At 34.3% G+C, this 21,132-nt stretch overlaps 1 protein-coding gene across 2 annotated transcripts in view; it reads right to left on the bottom strand.

Annotated features, from left to right (window-relative positions):
• Positions 1–21,132, bottom strand: part of CSMD1 (CUB and Sushi multiple domains 1) — a 1,153,949-nt gene that overhangs the window by 188,139 nt on the left and 944,678 nt on the right. For both annotated transcript variants that reach the window (XM_068678424.1, XM_068678425.1), the window contains exons 25-29: positions 20,053–20,179; positions 17,615–17,817; positions 6,868–7,059; positions 5,940–6,078; positions 3,448–3,635 (exon numbers count right to left, since the gene is read on the bottom strand). In XM_068678424.1, coding sequence (XP_068534525.1) covers positions 3,448–3,635; positions 5,940–6,078; positions 6,868–7,059; positions 17,615–17,817; positions 20,053–20,179 — 849 coding nt within the window. The remainder of the gene's footprint in view (positions 1–3,447; positions 3,636–5,939; positions 6,079–6,867; positions 7,060–17,614; positions 17,818–20,052; positions 20,180–21,132) is intronic.

Here is a 21,132-nt window from a genome sequence, read left to right as displayed (position 1 = left end):
CTGTTAAAATGAATGGAATTAAATCTACATGCACTTTTAACTTAATATATATATATATATCTGTCAAACACTGAAAACAACTTTCAGTGTGTTGGTTTTTTTTTTTTTGATTGTTTGTTTTCTAGTCAGTTTACATTTTTTCACCAGGTAATTAAAATATTTTTGTTGTTTCTGTATGTTTACAAGATCATGGATGTTTGCATTAGATTAGTTTTTCCAGCCAAGGAAATTATACAGAGAAGACCTAACTTGCAACATTTTCTTTCTACCTTTTCTTAGTAGAAATGCCCACAGGATGAATGATTTCAATGACATCTAGTAATGTAGAAGAAAAGCTGATTTCTAGAAACTACAACTTAATACTACTGTCTTTTTTAACCAAACATCATTCTCAGTACAATAACTTCTGGGTAAAAGCTGCCATACTATAGAATAACTTTAAAATGTATTTTTACTTTATGTTTCATACTTAAGAAGATCGAATAACTGGAGCTTGAACTCTAATGATATAAGCACAGCAGTTATTTTCTGCCATGAGCTAAGTAGTATGAAATGTTTAAATCAAAGTGAGTGTTGACATTGATTTTAACAACAGTGGGATTTCACTCATAACATATGGCAAGTTAAAATACAATGAAAGAGGGAAGGGAGAAATAATGTACATTAGAAATGACTTTGTTTAAAGAATATGATTGAGATGATCTTCAAATAGGTGGGATTAAGGGGTTGAACATTCTTTAAAAAAATGAAATGAAAACTAAATATAATTATACAGTTGATAGCTATGCCATACTTTTTTTTTTTCTTAAAAAAGCAGTTACTTTACATTTATACAGTTTATACAACTCAGTTACTTTACGATTTATGAAAAAAAACATGTTACAGATTTTTTTTAAAGAATATTTTGCTAAATATCTGAACTCTTTAGGAGGCAAGTACACGCCTAATATAAATGGGAGGCAAAGATTTCTTATTGAAAAATTCTGGAATCAAGTTCATAGTCAAATTTTACTCCATGCCTCCTTCCCTCATTAAATGTTAATAATTTTAATGAAACACTCAAGGGAAATTATCAGAATGCAAAACTTGGTGTCAATAAGCAGAAATGAAAATAAATAGTTTTTATATAAAATATTAAATAGCGTAATTATAGTATTGAATTACTAGGCACAAACTTCATATTGAACATAACTTTTCAAAATATGCTGTTCTGCTCATATATATATATTTTATATTTCATTTAACTTGCATTTGCGTAGAGGTACATATATGTATATCAGCCTATGCTGAGAACAGAAAATACACACAGCTAAAACATATTTACTTAGCATAGTTGAACATTTGTAGAGATCATCTTTTATCTCCTTATTAAGTTCTGCTCAAATTCCCATTTTTTCCTTGCAGGCCTACATTCCAAGCTAACAGTTTTCCCTTATTTTATTATTTTTTCATTTTTTCAGATACGAATGGAGACTACATTTTGACAATTGAAATGACAATGACTTTGGGAAGAAAAGCCATGCCAATGTGTAGAATAATGTGTGATGCTGAATGAAAGATGCAGAATAAATACAAGAACAATGTAATAGTTACTTTTAACCTCCCTCTATTGGCACCATATCTCTATTCTCTTTTGATGTTTTTGTTCTTACATTCTTGTATTGGGTTTATGTGGCAATGCTTTGGTAGCGGGGCGGGGGGTGCAGGGGTGGCTTCTGTGAGCAGAGCCCAGCAGCTTCCACATGTCAAAGCAGAGTCAGCACCAGCCGGCTCCAAAAGGGACCTGCTACTGGCTAAAGGCAAGCCAGGGAACAACGCTGGGTGGGCCTCTGGGAGAGCAGACTGAAGGAAGGAAAAAAAAACTGTTGCACAACAGCAGCTGGGAGAGCGAGGAGTGAGAAGCAGCCCTGCAAGGTGAGTGCAAAAGAAGGGCAGGAGGTGCTCCAGGCATGGAGCAGCAGTTCCCCTGTGGCCTGTGGAGAGGCCCCTGGTGGAGCAGCCTGACCCCCTGCTGCCCATGGGTCCCACATGGAGCAGATCTCCATGCTGCCAGCCCGTGGAGTAGCCCCCGGTGGAGCAGGTGGATGTGGCCTGGAGGAGGCTGTGGCCCATGGAGAGCCCCCGCAGGAGCAGGCCCTGGGCCGGAGCTGCAGCCCGTGGAGAGGAGCCCACATAGGAGCAGGGGGCTGGGGGGAGCTGCCTCCTGTGGGGGACCTGTGCTGGAACAGATTGCTCCTGGGGGATGGACCCCGTGGTACAGAGCCATGTGGGAGCAATTCTTGAGCTGCTACCTGTGGGCAGCCCCCCCAGGCTCGGTTCGGGAAGGACGGCATCCCGTGGGAGGGTCCCCACGTGGAGCAGGGGCAGGGAGTGACCTTGAAGGAGCAGCAGAGACAAAGCATCAGGGACTGACCGCAGCCCCCATTCCCTATTCCTCTGCACCACTTGGAGGGAGGAGGTACAAGAGGGTGGATGGGGAGAGGGTGTTTTTAGTTTCTTTCCTTTGTTTCTCATTGCTCTATGTTGTTAGTAATACGTAATAAATTACATTAATCTCCCTATGTTAAGTCTGTTTTGCCTGTGACGATAACAGGTGAGTGATCTCCCCATCCTTATCTCAACCCGAGCACTTTGCATCATATTTTCTCCCCCTTTCATTTTGAAGAAGGGGAGTGAGGGAGTGGTCTTAGTGGGACTCAGCTGCCCATCTGAGTAAAACCATCACAATTCTTTACATGTATGTTCTGTGGTTTACTTCCACTGTCAAGAACAAGAAGCTGAGGCTGCAACTCTGCTTCTGAGAAACAGATTGATAAACCTGAGCAGAGATGACAATCAAGCCAGAGACAGCATGTGGACAAGAAAACAAACCATCATTTTAAGTGTGTGAGATTGTGTGTCTATCCCTAATAAAAATAAAATATAACTCATTCTCTGGTTAGTAATACATACCACTAGCCCCCTCCTTCCCCCCACCTTTTCTCTCCTTTTGTTCCCTGAAAACAAAAATGCAAAGGGTCTCCTGCAGTAGTAATTCAGAAATGTGTATGTAGATTCAGCAACAAAGTGGAAGGGAAAATGTATTGGTATGTATCAGCAAGGAAGCATCAACAGTCATGTATTCTAATTGGGTCAGACTATTCCATTATTTTACAATTCCTTTGCAAATGCTACTTTTGATGTGTATCTTCTATTGTTACTTTTTTTTTTTTTTTTCTGGAAGATGAAAATATGCATAAGTAATATGAAAGAGATTTCATGTAAGAGGATTTCTGTGTTACTCAACACACTTACAGAAAATAGTTTTTAAAACCTACATTGATGTAAAGGAGTACCTGCCAGTGCAGTATGAATACATCTAGAAGTAAACAGGTTTGAATCTCAATAAACCCTGAGTAACATTTCTTTCCTTTAATATTTTTCCACAGGTTATGGTAAGAACGATACCTTTATAGTCAATAGCAAATCCTGACATTCCAACAGAAGCATCACTGCGAAAAGCCAGAAACAGACTGTTACCACTGCTCTCTATTCTTTCAGGAGCCTGTGAGCCTTGAAAACTGCCAATTAGAGGACTGTTGGAATCTTCTCCTTCATAAATATGTAGAAAATCATAACTGGGTTCCATATTGAAACTGAAAATAAAGGAAAAAGAGAATTAAGTCTTAATTTCTTTTTCATGAATTAAACGTGACTATGACTGTGGCTGCCAATTTTCTGCCTTACACATTTTCTTCTCCAGAAATGAAAGTATTTTAAAACATTAGCATTTACGAGCTTTAGATGGAGTTCTTACCAACGAAACAAACACCTTCAGCTTTATGTAAGATCTACTATAAGGCCATTGTGTAGGCTCTGTCTACAGTAAATGAAAACAAAGCATATGCTCCCACCTATCTTAAACACTGTTCTCAAGATGGGATGAATCACAACATGCTTAAATTAAAAGTCAAGCTTTTAGTTCGCTAAACTACATGATACTAACTCTACCCATTATAAACAGAAATTCACCACCTGAGAAACAAGATGCTTTCATGTGGACAGATCTCTGTCCTGGAGCTTGTCTTTGTTCATACCCAAATTATATCATAGAATTATGATAAATTACAATTAATAATTAATATCCTTACCACTCACTAAACCACCTATGTCACCACATAACCACATATTTTATGACATGTATATATTTATACAACACAATTATGAATATAATACAAACAGGCTGTCCTTCAGAGGAAGGTAATTGAGATGAGTTCTGAGACAATATAAAGATAAAAATATGGGCTTTTATACTGTAAATGTATACAGAGGTGGATAGAAAGGAAGTATTAGAAACACTGAGAAAAACATCTGAAAAGTAAAACTAAATTAAAAAAGCAGAATTGAGTGGATATTTTTCTTTCTAATTGCCTTTGTAAAATGAAAGAGAAAATAAGTATTTTGCTTTGTTGCAAGTATGGCGGTCAGATTTGTGTTTGTCTTCCTATTATATCAGTTGGTACTGTTATACACAAGATATTCCAAATCATTAATATGTATTAAAAATTTTTTCAGCTTTCTGAAAATATTTACAAGATTAACAATGCCACAACCTAGAGTTTAAAATACTCTATATCACCATCAGCTATAAGAAGGATGAGAATATTCCAAGAATATTCTGTAATATCAGACAGTTTGGGAAAGGTAGCATCAAAAACTTGGGAAGCAACTGCATAATCTTTTATTTCAGATTTCTGAGGAAGATTTCTGTCTTGAAATCAGAACATCAAAATAAGGAAAGACTTTGGATGCTCACTGTGTGCTACTAGACTGCATTTTTTTGTAAAATGTACTGGAACTGCAGCATGAACTGCAAATTCCAACACATTACTCAAAGTTGCATTCCCTAAAATAGAATTTGCAAACAAATTGAAATACTGAGTAACTCTTAAGTTTCTTCCATCTTACTTGAAATGAAGCATTTGAGCTGATTATTTAGGCAGTCCAAGACATATACTGCTTATCATGAGGTACATGTATTTTCAAATGTGTAATTAGTGGGCAACTAATGCTACTTCAAGAAATACCCAAAGAACAGAATGTTCGTATTATTGAGTATATAATTTTCAGGTCTCTCAGGTTTGATTATTTCATTTATGTCATTGCAATATTTTATTAGAAGTCAGCCAATACAGAAAACTGTGTTTTCCAAAAAAAAAAAAAAAGGTGCAAAATTTACACAACAAAATTATCAACATCCCATTATCTTTTACTAAAAGAAGCATAATTGATCTCCATACTGCTGAAGCAGACAGCAACATCATCATTAGCTTAACAATCAAGTTCAGGATACAGAACCAAAGGAAGAAAAAGTTGTGCACTTTCATCCATACATACAGCAGCCAAGATGATTATATAGGCCTGATTCAAATAGAAATGATAAACTGAACACATGAATATGACTACATGAACTTCAATTTGTGTTAAAAATGTATACAACAAATATAGGTTGATGCTGGTATGTTGAGTAAATAAAATTTCTTCAAAACAATGAGCCAACATTATTGAAACATCTTTTATTTCTTGACTAAGTAGACTAAAATATTACCTTTTTTTTTTTTTTTTTTTCCTGGACCTATGCATTCTAAGCAAATTGTATGTAGCATGTGTAGGAAAATGAAGCATTTCTAAAAATTAACTGTTTTTCTTTTTTTTTTCTTTTTTTTTTTTTTTTTTTTCTCTGGTATATATTTGAAATCAAAAGTAACATATAACTTGTCACTTCTCTTTTTCCGTTAAAACTTTTCTGTTATTTTGAAGCAATGATATAGCACATATTATTGGTACACTGCACGTCTCATCCATGAAATATAATTAGAAGCTTAAAGAAATAACAGATGATGAGAAATGACATTTAAAATAAATCCCATTAAACAGAGACATTCATCTAGAACTTGTACCTTTTGAATATCAAGGCAATGACAAAGTCGGGGTTTACTTTTATTCTCCAGTCACATTCTTTCCCAGGAGGATATGCCTGTGGATAGTTAGGTGATAAAATAACTCCTGCTGGGCCTGTCAGGTTTCCTCCACATGCAGCTGTCACAATGTAAAAAGAAATGGGAATATGGTAACATGTTAAATTTACAAGTGTTTGTTAGCTGTTAAATAAGAGTAAATAAACATTTGAACATTCCCACTTGTATTTTCCAAAAATAATATGTGCTCTCTTCATATTCAAAAGAAGCACAAGAAAAGCTCTTCCTAAAAGAACAAAATACTAAGCTGAATAGGAATTCCTGTATATTGTCGCTGTTACTTAATCCCATCTTTATGAAACTGGAGTATTTGTTATATACTGGAAGAGGAGAAGCATTACACCAACCAAAGAAGTGTTGTTGAGCACCTGGTGCTCACCAGTGTGCATGAACTCATGAAAGAGGTTTAGACTGGAGGCAGTCTGGGCAGTAACAAACATGCCCTGGTTGAATTTGTGATCTCAAGTAATATGAGCCTGACAAAGGGCAAAGTCAAGACCTTGAACTTTAGAGAAGTGAACTTACAGCTGTTTAAATATTATTTTAATGTTTTAATATTTTTTAAATATTCAAATATTATTAAAATAATAATTTTAAATAATTATTTTAATTGTTTCTGTCAGACATTGTTAATTTCAAATGTTCATAAAGTTTAAAGAATAAAGTGAGAAAACGACATCCAAAAATAGTGTTATTATTAAGAATGTGGTTGTTGGTGGTAACCAGAAGTATGAAATAACTGGTTTCTATGGAGAGCATTACTCCAGCGTTAGCCTCATATGCCCACCAGTTGAACAAGAAATATGATCTGTATTCATTTTAAACAGAGAATAACATTTCAGCTAATTACCTATGCATGTAGGAGGATCCGGTTGCCAGAAGAATCGGTTATTCAGTTGTACACATGTAATTTTAGCTTGTCCTTGAAGCTGATAGCCAGGGTCACATTGAAAGGTGGTTGTATCCCCAGGCTCCCTGCTGTCTCCATATCTAGTGCCATTTTGCGGTGTCCCAGGATCATTACAGGTTGATGCAATAGAAGCTGTTAGGGAATCATGAAATAAAAGCTTTAGGATGTAGATATTACACATCTTTACTTAAAAGCACAATATTTTTACAAGTGCATTCCAAACAAGGCAATAGTATTTACTTATTAGTTAACATACGAATGCTTTTTGATTCTCTTTTTCTATGAGAATTTGCCCACTGAGATACATCATGATTATGTTGGCTTCCTGCCAGTTTTCTTAGTATGAAATATGGCCTGAGAGGAAATAAACACAGGCTTTTCTGCTACTTTTCATTTTTTAATACACCAAAAGAGCTAGTAACTCATTTTCTCATTTTAATGTTCCTGTTATCAAAGCAAATTTCTTTATGCACTTTGATGCCTTTTTACACAACATGCTAAGTAACACAATGTAAATAATATTGTTTTGTAGTCTTAATATTCTTCAGCATGCAAATGCTATGTTTGCCCAGCTGGATGAATCAAATAGCAGTTTTATGTAGCCCTGTATTTCCCTTTCCAGGGGCAAGAAACAACTTTATCAGAGTATGCTAAAACTCAATCTAAGCAAAACAACTCATATGTTCAATCACTTGAGTTTGTATATAAATTTTGCTTTTGTTCTTGTTTTGGCTGGGATAGAGTTAATTTTCCTCCTAGTAGCTGTTTTGTTGCTGTGTTTTGGATTTAAAATAATGCTGATAACACACCGATGTATTAGTTGTTGCCATTGGACCTGGGAGGGGACAGAGCCATGGTACTCTAGATTGCTCCACCCACCCATGTCCTTTATAAAGAACTTAGCACACCTGTGAGCAGGTAGGTCTAAAACCTAGTGTCACAATGGGTTTTGGTGGGCATCTACAGGTAAGACCGTCTACCATTTTCACCGTCTTCTTTCAGTTAAGTTTAAACTTTGTGAACCCAGATCAAAGACACTTTAAAAATCTACTCCCCCACATCCTTCTGCTCTTCTGTACCAGAAAGTACAATCCTTGAAAATTGTGAAATATCAACAAAAAAATATTTATTTATTTATTCTAATATAAACTAGGTATATTTTCATGCATGCTCACACATCAGACAGTTGATTAATTCTTAAACTGATTCACAGCCACCTCAACTCTAAATTTGATGTCCTTAGAAGGTGTAATTTTGTTCTGATTATCAGACCAATAAGGACAATTCAGAGATAAAATGATTAAAATTATTAAAAGTGTACATGCCATGTTAAAACTGTTTTTTACTACTTTATTGGTTCATAAGCTAATATTAGAATTACCCATCATATCTGGATGTACATTCTCCTACACTCTGGGAAAGCAGTGGCTATGTCTTTCAGTATTTTGAGCAGTATGTAGCTCATCAAGCACTCAAGTTATAGGAAAGTACTACAAATTACAGGTCAAAAACACTAGGGACATAAATGTAATTATACATGTATTATGCTTCATTAATGGCTTCTATTGCTACAAACAGAGGTGCAAACTCTCTTCCAAACTTCATTATATAGTATTAAATGACTGAGAAAAATCTTGGCCTTTCTTTTTCACATTTTTTTTTCTCATCTCTGGAACTCCTTTAAGCAAACACACACACAGAGTCAAATGAAATGCTATGACTTTTACACAATAGTAATATGTATCCATATAATTGGAATTAGACTGAGGCTTTCTTTGCAACATGAACAAATACATTAACACAAACAAAATTATAAACACAGAAGCACTAACGAAAAATAGTTTCTGGGCAGTTTTCTGCCACTGAGAATTGGCAGTCATTTTTTCGAGGTTTGGTCTCCTGTAACAATCATTGCCAATTGTTTATGCTGGAATGAGAACAAATTGAGAATCTTTATTATTAGAATTAACTTGAAAGTCAGTGCCAAAAAAATATGGCCTATAAAACAAGTGAAAGAGAAATAGAAAGGAATATGTCTGCTGGTAATGGATTCCAGCTCTAGATTTCCACTGACCACAATGTAGTACACACATGGACATTTGCACACTGACACATAAATTTAGTGGTCTTCCTCTAAACTTGCATTACATCTCAAATTTTCTTTAGGAAAGAATTAGAATTTACTTTGGTTGCACTATTAAATTAATTCTTTTTCTTCATTTTTAAAGGGTTTAAAGCACTTTTTAAAATCAAGGAATCAAAGAATATATCTCTTATAAATTATGTAAGTTAGTAGTCAGTCCATGCTTCCTGCTCTGTTTATTTATTTGTTTGATTGTTTTTTATTTCCTTTTTTTTTTTCCTGTTTAAATTACAGTAAACATTATTATTTCATTAAAATAATTTATTAACTCATTCTCAGAAGAAAAGATAAAAAAGCTGCTGATAAAAAAAAAAAACAAACTACTACCACAATGCAACCTTTGTAACCAGAATGTGCAAAGAATCTATTTCCTGTACTAATGGCTGCATTTACTCCTTCCCTCCACACCAAGACCACTACAAAACAAACAAACAAACAAACAAAAAAAAACAGCAACAGCAATTAAACATTTTAAAAACTGAAACAGTTACCACATTGTACAAATGAAAAAATCTTTTTTTTTTTAACCTGAAAAAAAAAATATTTTTTGTGTTTTTAGCCCTTTGAAATCAAAAATGTCAATTGATAATGGCCCAATAAGAAAATAAAAATCTTACTGAAAAATACTTGCAATAAAGCCTTAATTTGTATTGACCTGAGGTGATCTTCTGAAATAATGAAATTATCTATAATTTTGTTTTCAATGTGCTCTAGTATAACTGTGTTCTAAATTTGCAGTAGAGAGAAAGGTTGAAAAATTAATGAGCAAGATGAGAAACAAACTGAAAAAGAAGAAAAGGTGAATCTTATTTAAATGGTTTTATGTGTACTCTAGCAAATAGGTGGCTACTTGGACAAATCACAGAAATTGTAAAACATCTCTATATTAAAACTCACGAATTATGATAACTAACTTATTACAAATACAGGACTCTGTTTATCATTTTAATATTTGTTATTCTTGACTTTGTTTCCACTCCAAAGTAACACACCTTACGCACCTTGAGATCATTCCTATTTCTAAATGAAGCAAAAGACAATGGCGGTGTTGCATTTTTATTTTTATTTTTTGTCAGTGTGAGACTTTTCCACCAGAATTTATAAGCATCAATTCAAGAACTAAAGTAATAGCTATTACTGCTAATGAGTACTGTGTAAGCACTCCCCAGGCACCACTCTGACAATTTACCTGACATCCCTTATTAGTGCAGTTTACTAAATGTATACTTGGCCACAAGGGAAGGAAAGCATGACCATGACCTCAGAGAAGTTATTTACTGTTTGACAGACAACAACAACTCAAAAAAAAAAAAAAAAATTGGATCACTAACGCATATCTGTTAAAGAAACAAAATTCTTTCAAGTATATAAGCATATGACAATCTCATTAGTTAGCTTTTTTTTTTTTTCAAGAAATCTTTAACTACCTTCATTTTTTCATTAAAAGGTTATGCAAAATAATACCTCAGCAATCAACAAGTATTCCCAGTTCAACCGTGTCAAGTATGTACCAGTCATGAAGAACTGATGCCTTTTAAAATTTATTTTCACTGTTAGCCCCCATTTCTCACATAGAAAGTTCTAAATTTTAAAAATAACCAGGCATTTAATAAGCACCAAAACACTCTTTACACTTCTGTTCCTGCAGCCTCAGAAGTTATTTTCTGTATTTGAAAACAGCAACCTTTTCATCATGCCAAGTACACTTGATCCTAATTAAACAAAACATCAGACATTTAAGCACTGATGTGTCATCTAGTAAAGTGAACATTTAGACAGACTGTCAACTTTTCAACATTTCATCTCATTTCTAAGTTGTTTTACTTCACAAAATTCCCAGGAGTGTAACTGCATGAAAATTACAAATCTGTTCTCACTTTACTTGGTATTGTGAAAATATCTAAAGAGTATAGGTGTTACATGCTTTAATAAGTAATCCAGACATTAAGAATCACTAGCTCTTCTGTTATCTATCTCATTTAATAACAGGCTTTTTTCTTCTCGATCCACATACTAATATATACCCATGCAATTAATATCCACCATACATACTTATGGGAAATGGCATGTTCATTCTGTGACGTGACAATGCCATATAAAATTGTAAAAAATGTGAGGAATTCAGAGACTTGAAGCTGAACACAATTAGAACTGCAGAATCATAGGTTGAAAAAGACCTTCCATAAAGTCCAAATGTTAGGGCTGACCTGTGTCCCATCACTAAACTATGTCCCTTGCCACATCCACACATCTCTTAAATACTTCTAGGTATTTAATGATGTATATTCATATATATTGTTATATTTTATATTATATGATGTAGGTATGTAATGGTCCTAGATGAGGACTCCACCACTTCCCTGGGTGGACTATTCAAATGCCTAACCATTCTTTCTGTGAAGAAATTCTTCCTGATATCCACTCTAAGCCTCCCCTGGCACAACCTTCCTAGTGTTCTATCGCTTGTCACGTGAGAGAAGAGACCAACACCCACCTTACTACAACCTCCTTTCAGGTAGTTTGGGAGTGTGATGAGGTCTCCCTTCAGCCTCTTTTCCTCAAGACTAAACAAACCCAGTTCCCGCAGCTGCTCCCCTTACGTGTCTTTGATAAAATCAAAGATAATTGATAAAAAATGTTCAGCAAAACTGGCCACGAAGTTGCCCTGTGGAACACCACTGGCAGCAAACAGCTGCCACTGGATTGGGTACCATTCACTATGACTCTTTGAGCCCAGCTATCTAGACAACTCTTCATCCAGCATACTGGACACCTCTCCAACCCATGAGTAGCCGGTTTCTTCAGGAGAACACTATAGGAAACAGTGTCAAATTAAAACATATATGACGTAAAGCAGGGAAAGCAGCAACTACATTTATTACTTAAGGATGCTATAGTCAAAACTAAGCTACATAGGTAGACTGTTTTAGAAATGACTGAGAAAAATTAAGGTATTTTCCAACCTAAATGGTTCTGATTCTAAAATGGCAAAACCAAGAGGGGGGATTTGACTTCCATTAACTGGCGAATAACTCAATTGCTGTGTTCGAGTTCTTGCACATGTTATATGCAGTAAACTACACAATACTCCACATTTATAGTCCCATTCTGTACAGATTTCTCCTCTCCTACTCTCTGTTTCACCTCCTCAACAGAGGACGTGCTTTTGTGTGCACAGTCAATAGAATCAGAAAGTGCCAGAAGAACAGGCAGCTGGAAAAAAACAAAGGTCCCTAGGGAGTTTTCAGACCTCCATATGTCGGCAGCCACTACATAAAGCTTCTCTATTTTGAATTTAATAATCTTCCAGAATTCCAATTTGGATCTTGTTTTGGATTTGGCCCCCAAACTACATTTTCTACAGTTAATTTAAAACTTCACTGAAAATCAATAGGATACTGTTTTTGAGAGTATGACCCACTGTATATATTTGTGTGTTTGTAGCCTTGTGATTAATATGTTAGAGCAGTGCCTAATTTATCTTTCATCTGAAGGACACTTCATCTTTGATCAGTTTGTTTAGCCTGTAATCTGCTGTACAAGAAAAAAAAAATCATCACCTTCATCTATACTGTTTGTACCATGCCTCTGGTAAGCCATTTGCTTCAGTGTTTTGTCACAGACTCTATTTTTTGTACTCCACGTAGTAATAAAAATAATTAAAACTTCTCCAGAATTAGGTTTGTAATTCTGCAGGTGATGCAGAAGCTTCATGTGTTTTGACACAAGTGATCGCATATTAAATTTGAGAAGGATTTTGGCATATCAAAGCCGAGACATTGTACATAGGATTTGCAGACTAACAACCACTTCCATAGGTGAAAGAATAGTGTTTGGTCTCTAACAAGCATCTTATGCAACATATGTAAATGTGCATACTAGTGACTGCAAATCAATATTAAATATAAATGTCTTGCACTGTTCAGTAGCATAACAAAAAAAGAAACACAGATGTTAATTCGACCTGTTTTGCAAAGTCCGAAGTACAAAACATCACAAGTTTAAAGGAGGTAACCAAAGTGACCTACAAGCTTATTTTCTGCATAGTTCTACAGGAACCAAATGAAGAACTGCTGCCTCTTATGAGGCTGAGAATACCTTACCCAGGCTATGGATTAGATGATGGATACAAATTATTTTCCATGCTAATGAAACTGTGTTATTGTGGGCATGTAATGCAACATTTATAGCACCACAGAAAGCAAAAGACTGAACTATGGAGTATGATTAGATTACAGACTTTAAAAGGGTGTCCAACTGCTTAACTACTTTAACAAGAGATGTCTAAATGCATTTTATTTTCTTTGAACTCAAAAATTAGTATATATGCACATTTAAATCTATGTTAAAATGTATTTTTGTGCTAAATCCCTTTGTCTTCTCATGACGAACCCTAGCAATGAAAATTTTGTCATTGAAATGCTTGTACTTAAATACAGTTGCTCAACTCACTAGGGTAGTAACTAAAATTTATCTCAGCAATAAATGAACAATTTACAAGGCAAGAGTACCCTGACAGTTCAAGATATGTAACACAGTTACCATAAAAATTTCTGTAAACAGACAAGTGATCAAATGGAATTACAAGCTGGACATAAGCAGATATTATTGCTTAAATAGATGTCAAATTAAACACAATATTATTAGGAGCTATCAAAATTAGAACCACTGATGCTTAAGCTCTTTTTCAGGGGAAGAAAGATATCAACAAATGTGTCAACATCAGAAACAGTAATTTCCAAATAACTATTTTAATTGACTGATTGGTATGAGGTTTTTTATTTTTATTGCCATAACTGACTATTTGTGTTGTTAACAGAATGATTAATTCAGGAATGTTTACTCTGTTAAACTGTTGGAGAACAACCGCTGTTAGGTATTATTAAAATAAAGCTGAGCCTGTAAGAATGGCAATACGACTAATCTGACAGTGGTGTTCCTATCATCTCCTACTTCTACTGGTACTTGTTAATATCAGGTAAAAAAATTGTATGGTTAGATAAATAAGTTCTTAGTGAAAAAAGCTCCAGGTCAATAAAAGCAATGTGTGAGCATTGGATCCAAGTGCTTTCAGAAGTCTAGAGTTTAAGCAAGACTGATTTGCTTCAATATAGATGGCTAGTCTCATTTGAGATGTCTTACCAAGGTAACGGGCACAGGCACAGGACTGAAAGATATGACCAAGGACTTATGACCTTTGACCTTTTGAGTGGCAGATGGACACCAGACAGGGTGTCCATCAGACAGCACCTCAAAGAGAACTAGATACCTGTGACAAGGCAATTAATCACAACCTATTGCATTCTATGATTTTATAAGGACTGGAGGAAACAGCATGTAGCTGGGACAGGGGAGGGTTATGCTGGGTGTTAGGAAAAGGTTCTTCACCGAGAGGGTGGTCAGGCACTGCAACAGGCTCCCCAGGGCAGTGGTCACAGCACTGAGCCTGCTGGAGTTCAAGAAGTGTTTGGACAACGCTCTCAGACACATGGTCTGATTTTGGAGTGGTCCTGTGTGGAGCCAGGATTTGAATTTGATGATCCTTGTGGGTCTCTTCCAACTCATATTCTATGATTTTATGATTCTGTAGCCTTATGGTAGGATTCATATAATTGACCCTTAGATGTCTAGAATTTTGAAATTTAATGCGCATTACTGTAACTAGACTTACAGCTGAAGGAAAAAAAAAATATATATAAAAAAAAAAAGAAATTTACCTTAGACACTTAGGACAAAATTAAACCAGGTTAGAAAACTTCTTTCTAATGATAGGATTTTTTCTGCTGCTTGTAACTGTGTTTCTTTGGAAAATAGAAGACAAGTATTAAATATGTCTATACCCTTCTTGTGTTCACTTTCTGTATCATGACAAGAAAGAGTTGGTTGACATCCCTGGCTTGTAATACATAGTTTAAATGTATTTAACCCCTAGAGTAAAGGTCAATTTTGTACAGTGAACTCCATTTTTTTGTCCTTTTACGCATGATTAAATGGTAATTAAGTTTTAATGAAAAGCATTAGGCTGATTACAATTAACATAATCATTCTTGTCAGTTCATGTCCTCATGCTCTGCATGCTGAGCTGATTGGGCAAGACACGGCACTTTTAATAGTATTCAAATGTTTTATGAGCTTCAGCCATTTACATTTTTCCATTAAAAACACATCTAAGTACATACACAATCAACAGTAAGTAATTCATAGGTGATTGTTTTCTGATCTACCTCAAACTATACTCAAACAGTGCATCTTTTTTTAGACAGATGCAACAACAACATTCTTACTGCAAAGTATAGAAAGCAGGTAATCAGCACCTTTGCAGCACTGCAAAACAAATTCTCAACTGGAGGCTAGCACTTCAGTGCTTTGATTTTAAACTGTTCATTTGGCCTGATACTCTCAGAGGTATATCCTTCCTGTGATGCTCTAAGTGGATGTTCATTGGCATAGACACTCATTCCAATTGCACAACAGATGAATGCCATTTAACATGCCATACCGGCATGTGTCAGAATTCCAGATTCTTGAAGGTTTTCCAAGCCTGTGCAATTCTGCATCTGAAATTTACTTTTTGGTTTGTAATTCATGTTTAAATACAATATGTTCATTAATAAAAGCATCACCTGAAAATCTATCACGTGACAGACACAGAGACTCAAAACTTAAGCAGTTACCTTCATAGACTTGTAGTGAAATATCTGCCTCATCTGCTATTACCAGAGGAGTTTAAGCAACTTAAGACTTTTTTATTCATTCAGTCAGAAACTACTAAAGAAGTAAATTTTCAACATTCTTTGGAGATTTGCTGTTCAAACTGACATACAGTTTGAACACATGAATAGTAAAGCATGCAAAGATCCTACATATCCATAGTTTAATCAATTCAAATCCTTTACAGATCAAGGCCACAGTAGTGTGCTTATTGCCTCAAGGAGTCTGAATAAACTAAGTCCTGGTTTTTAGATGAAATAATTTAATATTGACTTTAACATATTCCTTAAATCCTATTTTTCACTCTATACAAACAAAAAAATAAGAAAAACATTCTGCTTGCCAAGCAGGGTGAATGAAACTTTAATATCATTTTCCCTTTACTTGAGCTGAGACTTTCAGTTCTTCACCACTAACTCCAATTAATTCCGGTAAGACATACACTGCAATTGCCAGAATAATCACTGAGTGCATCCATCAGGTATGCTAACATGACAAAATCAGTTCTTCACTCTTAAGGCATTAAATTGTTTCTTATTTACTATAAGTATCATTGAAGGTCAAAGAATACATACTAACTTGTTGGCAAGTTGAACAGCTTAAATGTTTTCCTCCTTTCAAAATTTATGCATAAAATTATTGTTGTTTTTTTTTTTTTTTTTTTTTTTTTTTTTGATATAATATGTTTGCTAACTCTAACAGAGAAGAAAGAAAAAAATAACTTCATTTCCATAAATATCAACTTTAACTTTTTCAAACAATATGGAAAGCAGCACATTGTGTAGCACACAGGTCAGAAATTTTAGAAACATTTATTCTCCTCTTTTCATTTAACTTAATATGTATACCTTTAACTAGGTATCTTAGGTGAAACTGTCTATGTTTTAGGTGAAACTGTCCTAAGCAGGAAAGTTTCAAATGCATTATTAAGAGTCTAGTAAATTCTGCAAGCAAGTTGTCTTATGTAGAAATAATGATTGAAAGCTTATTAGTGCCCTTTATTTCTGAAAGACATCACTTAACAGAGAAGGTTGAGAAGGTTTTAAATAATACTCCTGCTCACATATGTTTTATTAATTCATACTTTTTGTATGTTCATGAGCAGATACACCTTGCATACTTAGGGATACAATGACTGAGTCAAAGACAACAGTACAATGGCACAACAATACAATAGTATGATGGTCTCCTTACAGTCCTTCCCCTAGTGTTTAACACTTCAGTCACAGTATCATGTGACTGAACACACATACTCAGTTTTACAATATTGATCTTATTATACAGGAGGGTTGTTACTTTAGCCCTGAAATCCATGTGATCAGTTCCATATAAATTGTTTTTTATATATTTCGTTATATTTAGATATATTTAATTATTCAGTGCAATTGTTTACAAAAACAGTGGTTAAGGTCATAAAATGATGCATTAGGTGGTGTGAGTGAAAAAAGAAAAATAAACAGAAAAAAATAAACAAAAAATATGAACACTAAATAATGTAAGATATTAATAGGTAGCACCGGTGGGAACACTTAAAAGCCCTGAAGGAAACTCACACATGTACAAACCCATTTTGACTTGTTAGACAACACTGATTAAATACTGGACATGGTTTTGCTATACATAACATGGAATAAGAAAACATACAGACACAAAACAAGTCCAAACAATTCACCTTAGTTGTAGTTATCTGCCTAAGTATACAGACTGGAATAACATAATCTTTTGGTAAAGACTGAAGAAGTTGTAAAATGAGAAACAATTCACACATATAAGAACAATATATATAAATATTGCATATAATATTGCATTTGAGATACAAAAATATTTACTCACTTGAAAATTGAATGGAGAAGCCTGATTTGCTGATGAAGAAGTCACTGTCAAACTGTAATGTCAATGAGTTGAAAGTGCTGTGAATATCCTCTGGAAGGGCTGAGCCGCTCCATTCTTTAAGCAATATGCTGCTTTCAATGGGTCCATCCCATACCTTCAAGATGTCATGAGCAACCTCAGTGTCAAAAACAATAAAATGCAGGCTGTAAAGAAAAAGAAAAAGCCCTGTACATTACTGATTAAACACAATTACATAAAACTCCAAGCAATCATTTCCTAACTGTTCTTAGTTTTGAAATGCTGTTTCTGTGTCAGGACTCAAGAAGGCTTGGTTGTCCTGAAGCGTTATCTATTTTTCCTGTTGTGTTAGCTGATCTCATAAGAGAGATACTGTTCAGTCCTTTAAATGCTTTAATTACAAAAAACACCATTATGATACAGTACTTGTTCTATAAATTAACCTCTTTTTATCATAGGTATTTTAAATGTTAAGAACTATAATTTCATCAAAGATTTCCTTTATTTATTCAACTGAGGATACCAAGAACACAGATTGAACCGAACTATATGCAACTGAAAAAAAGCAGTAGCTACTAGACATAGCATAGGAAATTCAGTCAGTATGGCATTTGTTTTTATTTACAAAAAGTAAAAAATGTATCAATCCATCTTTGGCTTATGCCAACATTTGTAAAACATTAAATTTCTATATTGGAATATTCAAATTTTTATTTATCTTCAGATGAAATAATAGATTTAGAAAGGTGTTCAGGAATGCTATGTTATTAGCCAAAAGCTGTACATCAAGTACAGACTTCAAGTATATTTTTAACTTTGAAGAAATCAAATAGCTAAATATATAAACTCCTTTTTTACTTTAAATACTCATGTGTTGATATTTCTTAATTACATTTGCCATTTGTCCACATAAAATAAATACTGAAATAGCTTACTATTTGTTAACTTTTTGTACAAAATAACAAAATAGCTAATGTGCTCAAGTAATACATCTCAGTTATATAACATTAATTATATTACTATCAAGATTTTTTTTTTAATGACAGCAATTAAAATTATATTGAGTAGATTTGTTTTGTTTTGTTACATTCTTGTTTTAATCGCAACTTTCTGTTAGCAATGGACAAATCAGCTTGAATATTAGAAGAACTGGACATTTCAAAGTTTTGAATGTGTGTTACTACAGGAAATCTGAGCTGAAAGAATCTTTAAATATTCATATTCTTTCCACTTTGACTGATTCAGCTACATGTCAGCTGCAGAGTATGAGAATCTTTCCTGTTAATATAAACCGATGAGCAAAAGCTGTTTTAAAAGTTCTTATATTACCTTTTCTTATGCCTGAGTTCTTGAATCTTTCCGTTAGTTTCCCATAAATTATTACAGAAATAAAAATGTAGATTATTGGCATGTCTATGCAGTTCTTAGCATGTACTTTTACTGTGTTCATTAGTTATTGTTTGTGCTTCCCTTTTGTAATTTTCTTATTTCTTCTGTTTTCTGTTATGCTGCCTAGTCCATATGGAGAAATCTACCAGTCCTTATGTATTAAGCATTCTCTCAGTCCTGTGCAAATTTCTTTTTAAAGCCTCGTTATTTCTCTTAAATTTGATTATTCTCAGTCTTCTGAGATGTTGATGGTCTTACTTTACCTGATTATGGGGAAAATATGATACTTGTATACTTCAAAATGTTATAAATGTTAGTAACAATATGATAGAAGAGAGCAGGAATAAAAGAAGAAAACCTGTCAGAGGTTTTTGTATACAAAAGGTTTTTGTATACAAAGGGTTTTTGTATACAAAGGGTTTATCTTCTCTTATGCTGCTGTTAATTGACAAATTCTCATCACATCAAAGCATCCATGACAGTCTCCTACTAGATAACCAACAATGTCCAAGATGCCTGATGTCCAAGCACTCCTGGCAGAGACTCAGGCACTTTAGGTTTGCTTGAAGTAATTTATTCAAGAAAGAAATTGTTGAATAATTATATTCTATTTACAACAAATTGTTACATTGAATGTGACAGTAAAATATATTAAAAAAAATGGCATTACAATGACTCAATTTTGAAACCACAGCTGACAGCTTGGCATTTTAGCTTGTTTACAGTTAGAAAAAGGCATAGCAGTGCAACACAGATGATTTATAGACTGTACTATCTATTGGAATTCACAGTTAAAAATTAGATGCCTAGGTGTCCCCTGTACAACTTAGTTACTCAGGTTCCCTAGAGGTGTGGTGTTCATAAATGCCAGCATGACAAGCATTGGCTTTATTACTATAAGGAGGAATTAATAAACAAAACAAAAACAAAAACAAAAACAAGTAAAAGAGTGTGAATATATAAGGCATAGAATATAATTTACAAAATACTAAAGTCAACTATACATGTAAATACTGAAATTAAGCATGTACCTTATTGTCTTTCCTGGATCTGCTTCAATAATCCAAGTGCAATGAAGGTTATTGTCATACGGTGCTGGGTAACCTGGGGACAAAATGCGCCCCGATGTAGCAGCATGAATTCGGCCACCACACTCAGCTACAAAATAAATAAGGATTGCATTGATTATTTTTAAGAAGACCATAATACTTGCATTTCCTTTTTTTTTTTTTTTTTTTTTTCCTCTGTTTCATATCTCTATATCTTCTAACAAGGTAACAGGTAACATAATATTTCTGAAGTAACATTATAAACCAGTATATATGCATACAAACCAGGATATGTACAGAAGTTAAAAATGCATATATAATAACCTCTTTCTTGACTTGCTATAAAGTAATAAATCGTACTTAAGTGATTATGATGTTTTACAGACAAGTGTATTTCAATATAAACTGAGGCTACAAAAGCACAATTTTAGCATCAGCAAGACAGCAAAAAAGCAAGGTGTTAGGAGGTCTCAAAAATGTCTCATTGAACATGTTTGTCTTCCCTAGGTAACACTGAACACTGAAACTCAGACTTTACACACTTTCATTTTGTAATTAAAATCACTTTCTCACTTGTTCTAATATCAAAACGTATTCAGTTTAACGGTTTGAACTTATTTTTATGTATCTTTAAATGTAATTAAATAAGAAAGCAGTTAGGTATAGCCTTGCAATTTCCTTAAGTATTAAAAAATTTAAATGCTGTATGCCCCTAGGTGAGACAGTAAGTCAGACAATTATAATTTGAAAGTATGAACTGTCTGGTTTTAACCATTTCTACTATCACTACTGTCTTAAATTTTTGGAGAGACCTATTGCATCACAAAGAATCCAGAATCAAATGATGCTTACTTTGCTTGTTTAGAGAATCATGCCGTTATCTGGCCAGTATGAAGTTGTGCCCTAATGGAAATGGAACTCTGTGTAACAGTCAGGTGCCAGTGAATGAAAAATCAATCAGTAACTCCACAGTTAAATAAAGTCCCTGAAGTCCAACCTCAGCTACCCTAACAGCTTTGCTTCACAAGTAATGGCACTAAAAAACACTGAGGGAAACTGTTC

Source organism: Anas acuta, chromosome 3 (genome assembly GCF_963932015.1).
Source record: "Anas acuta chromosome 3, bAnaAcu1.1, whole genome shotgun sequence".
NCBI lineage: Eukaryota > Metazoa > Chordata > Aves > Anseriformes > Anatidae > Anas > Anas acuta.
This window is presented reverse-complemented; position numbering and strand designations above follow the sequence as displayed.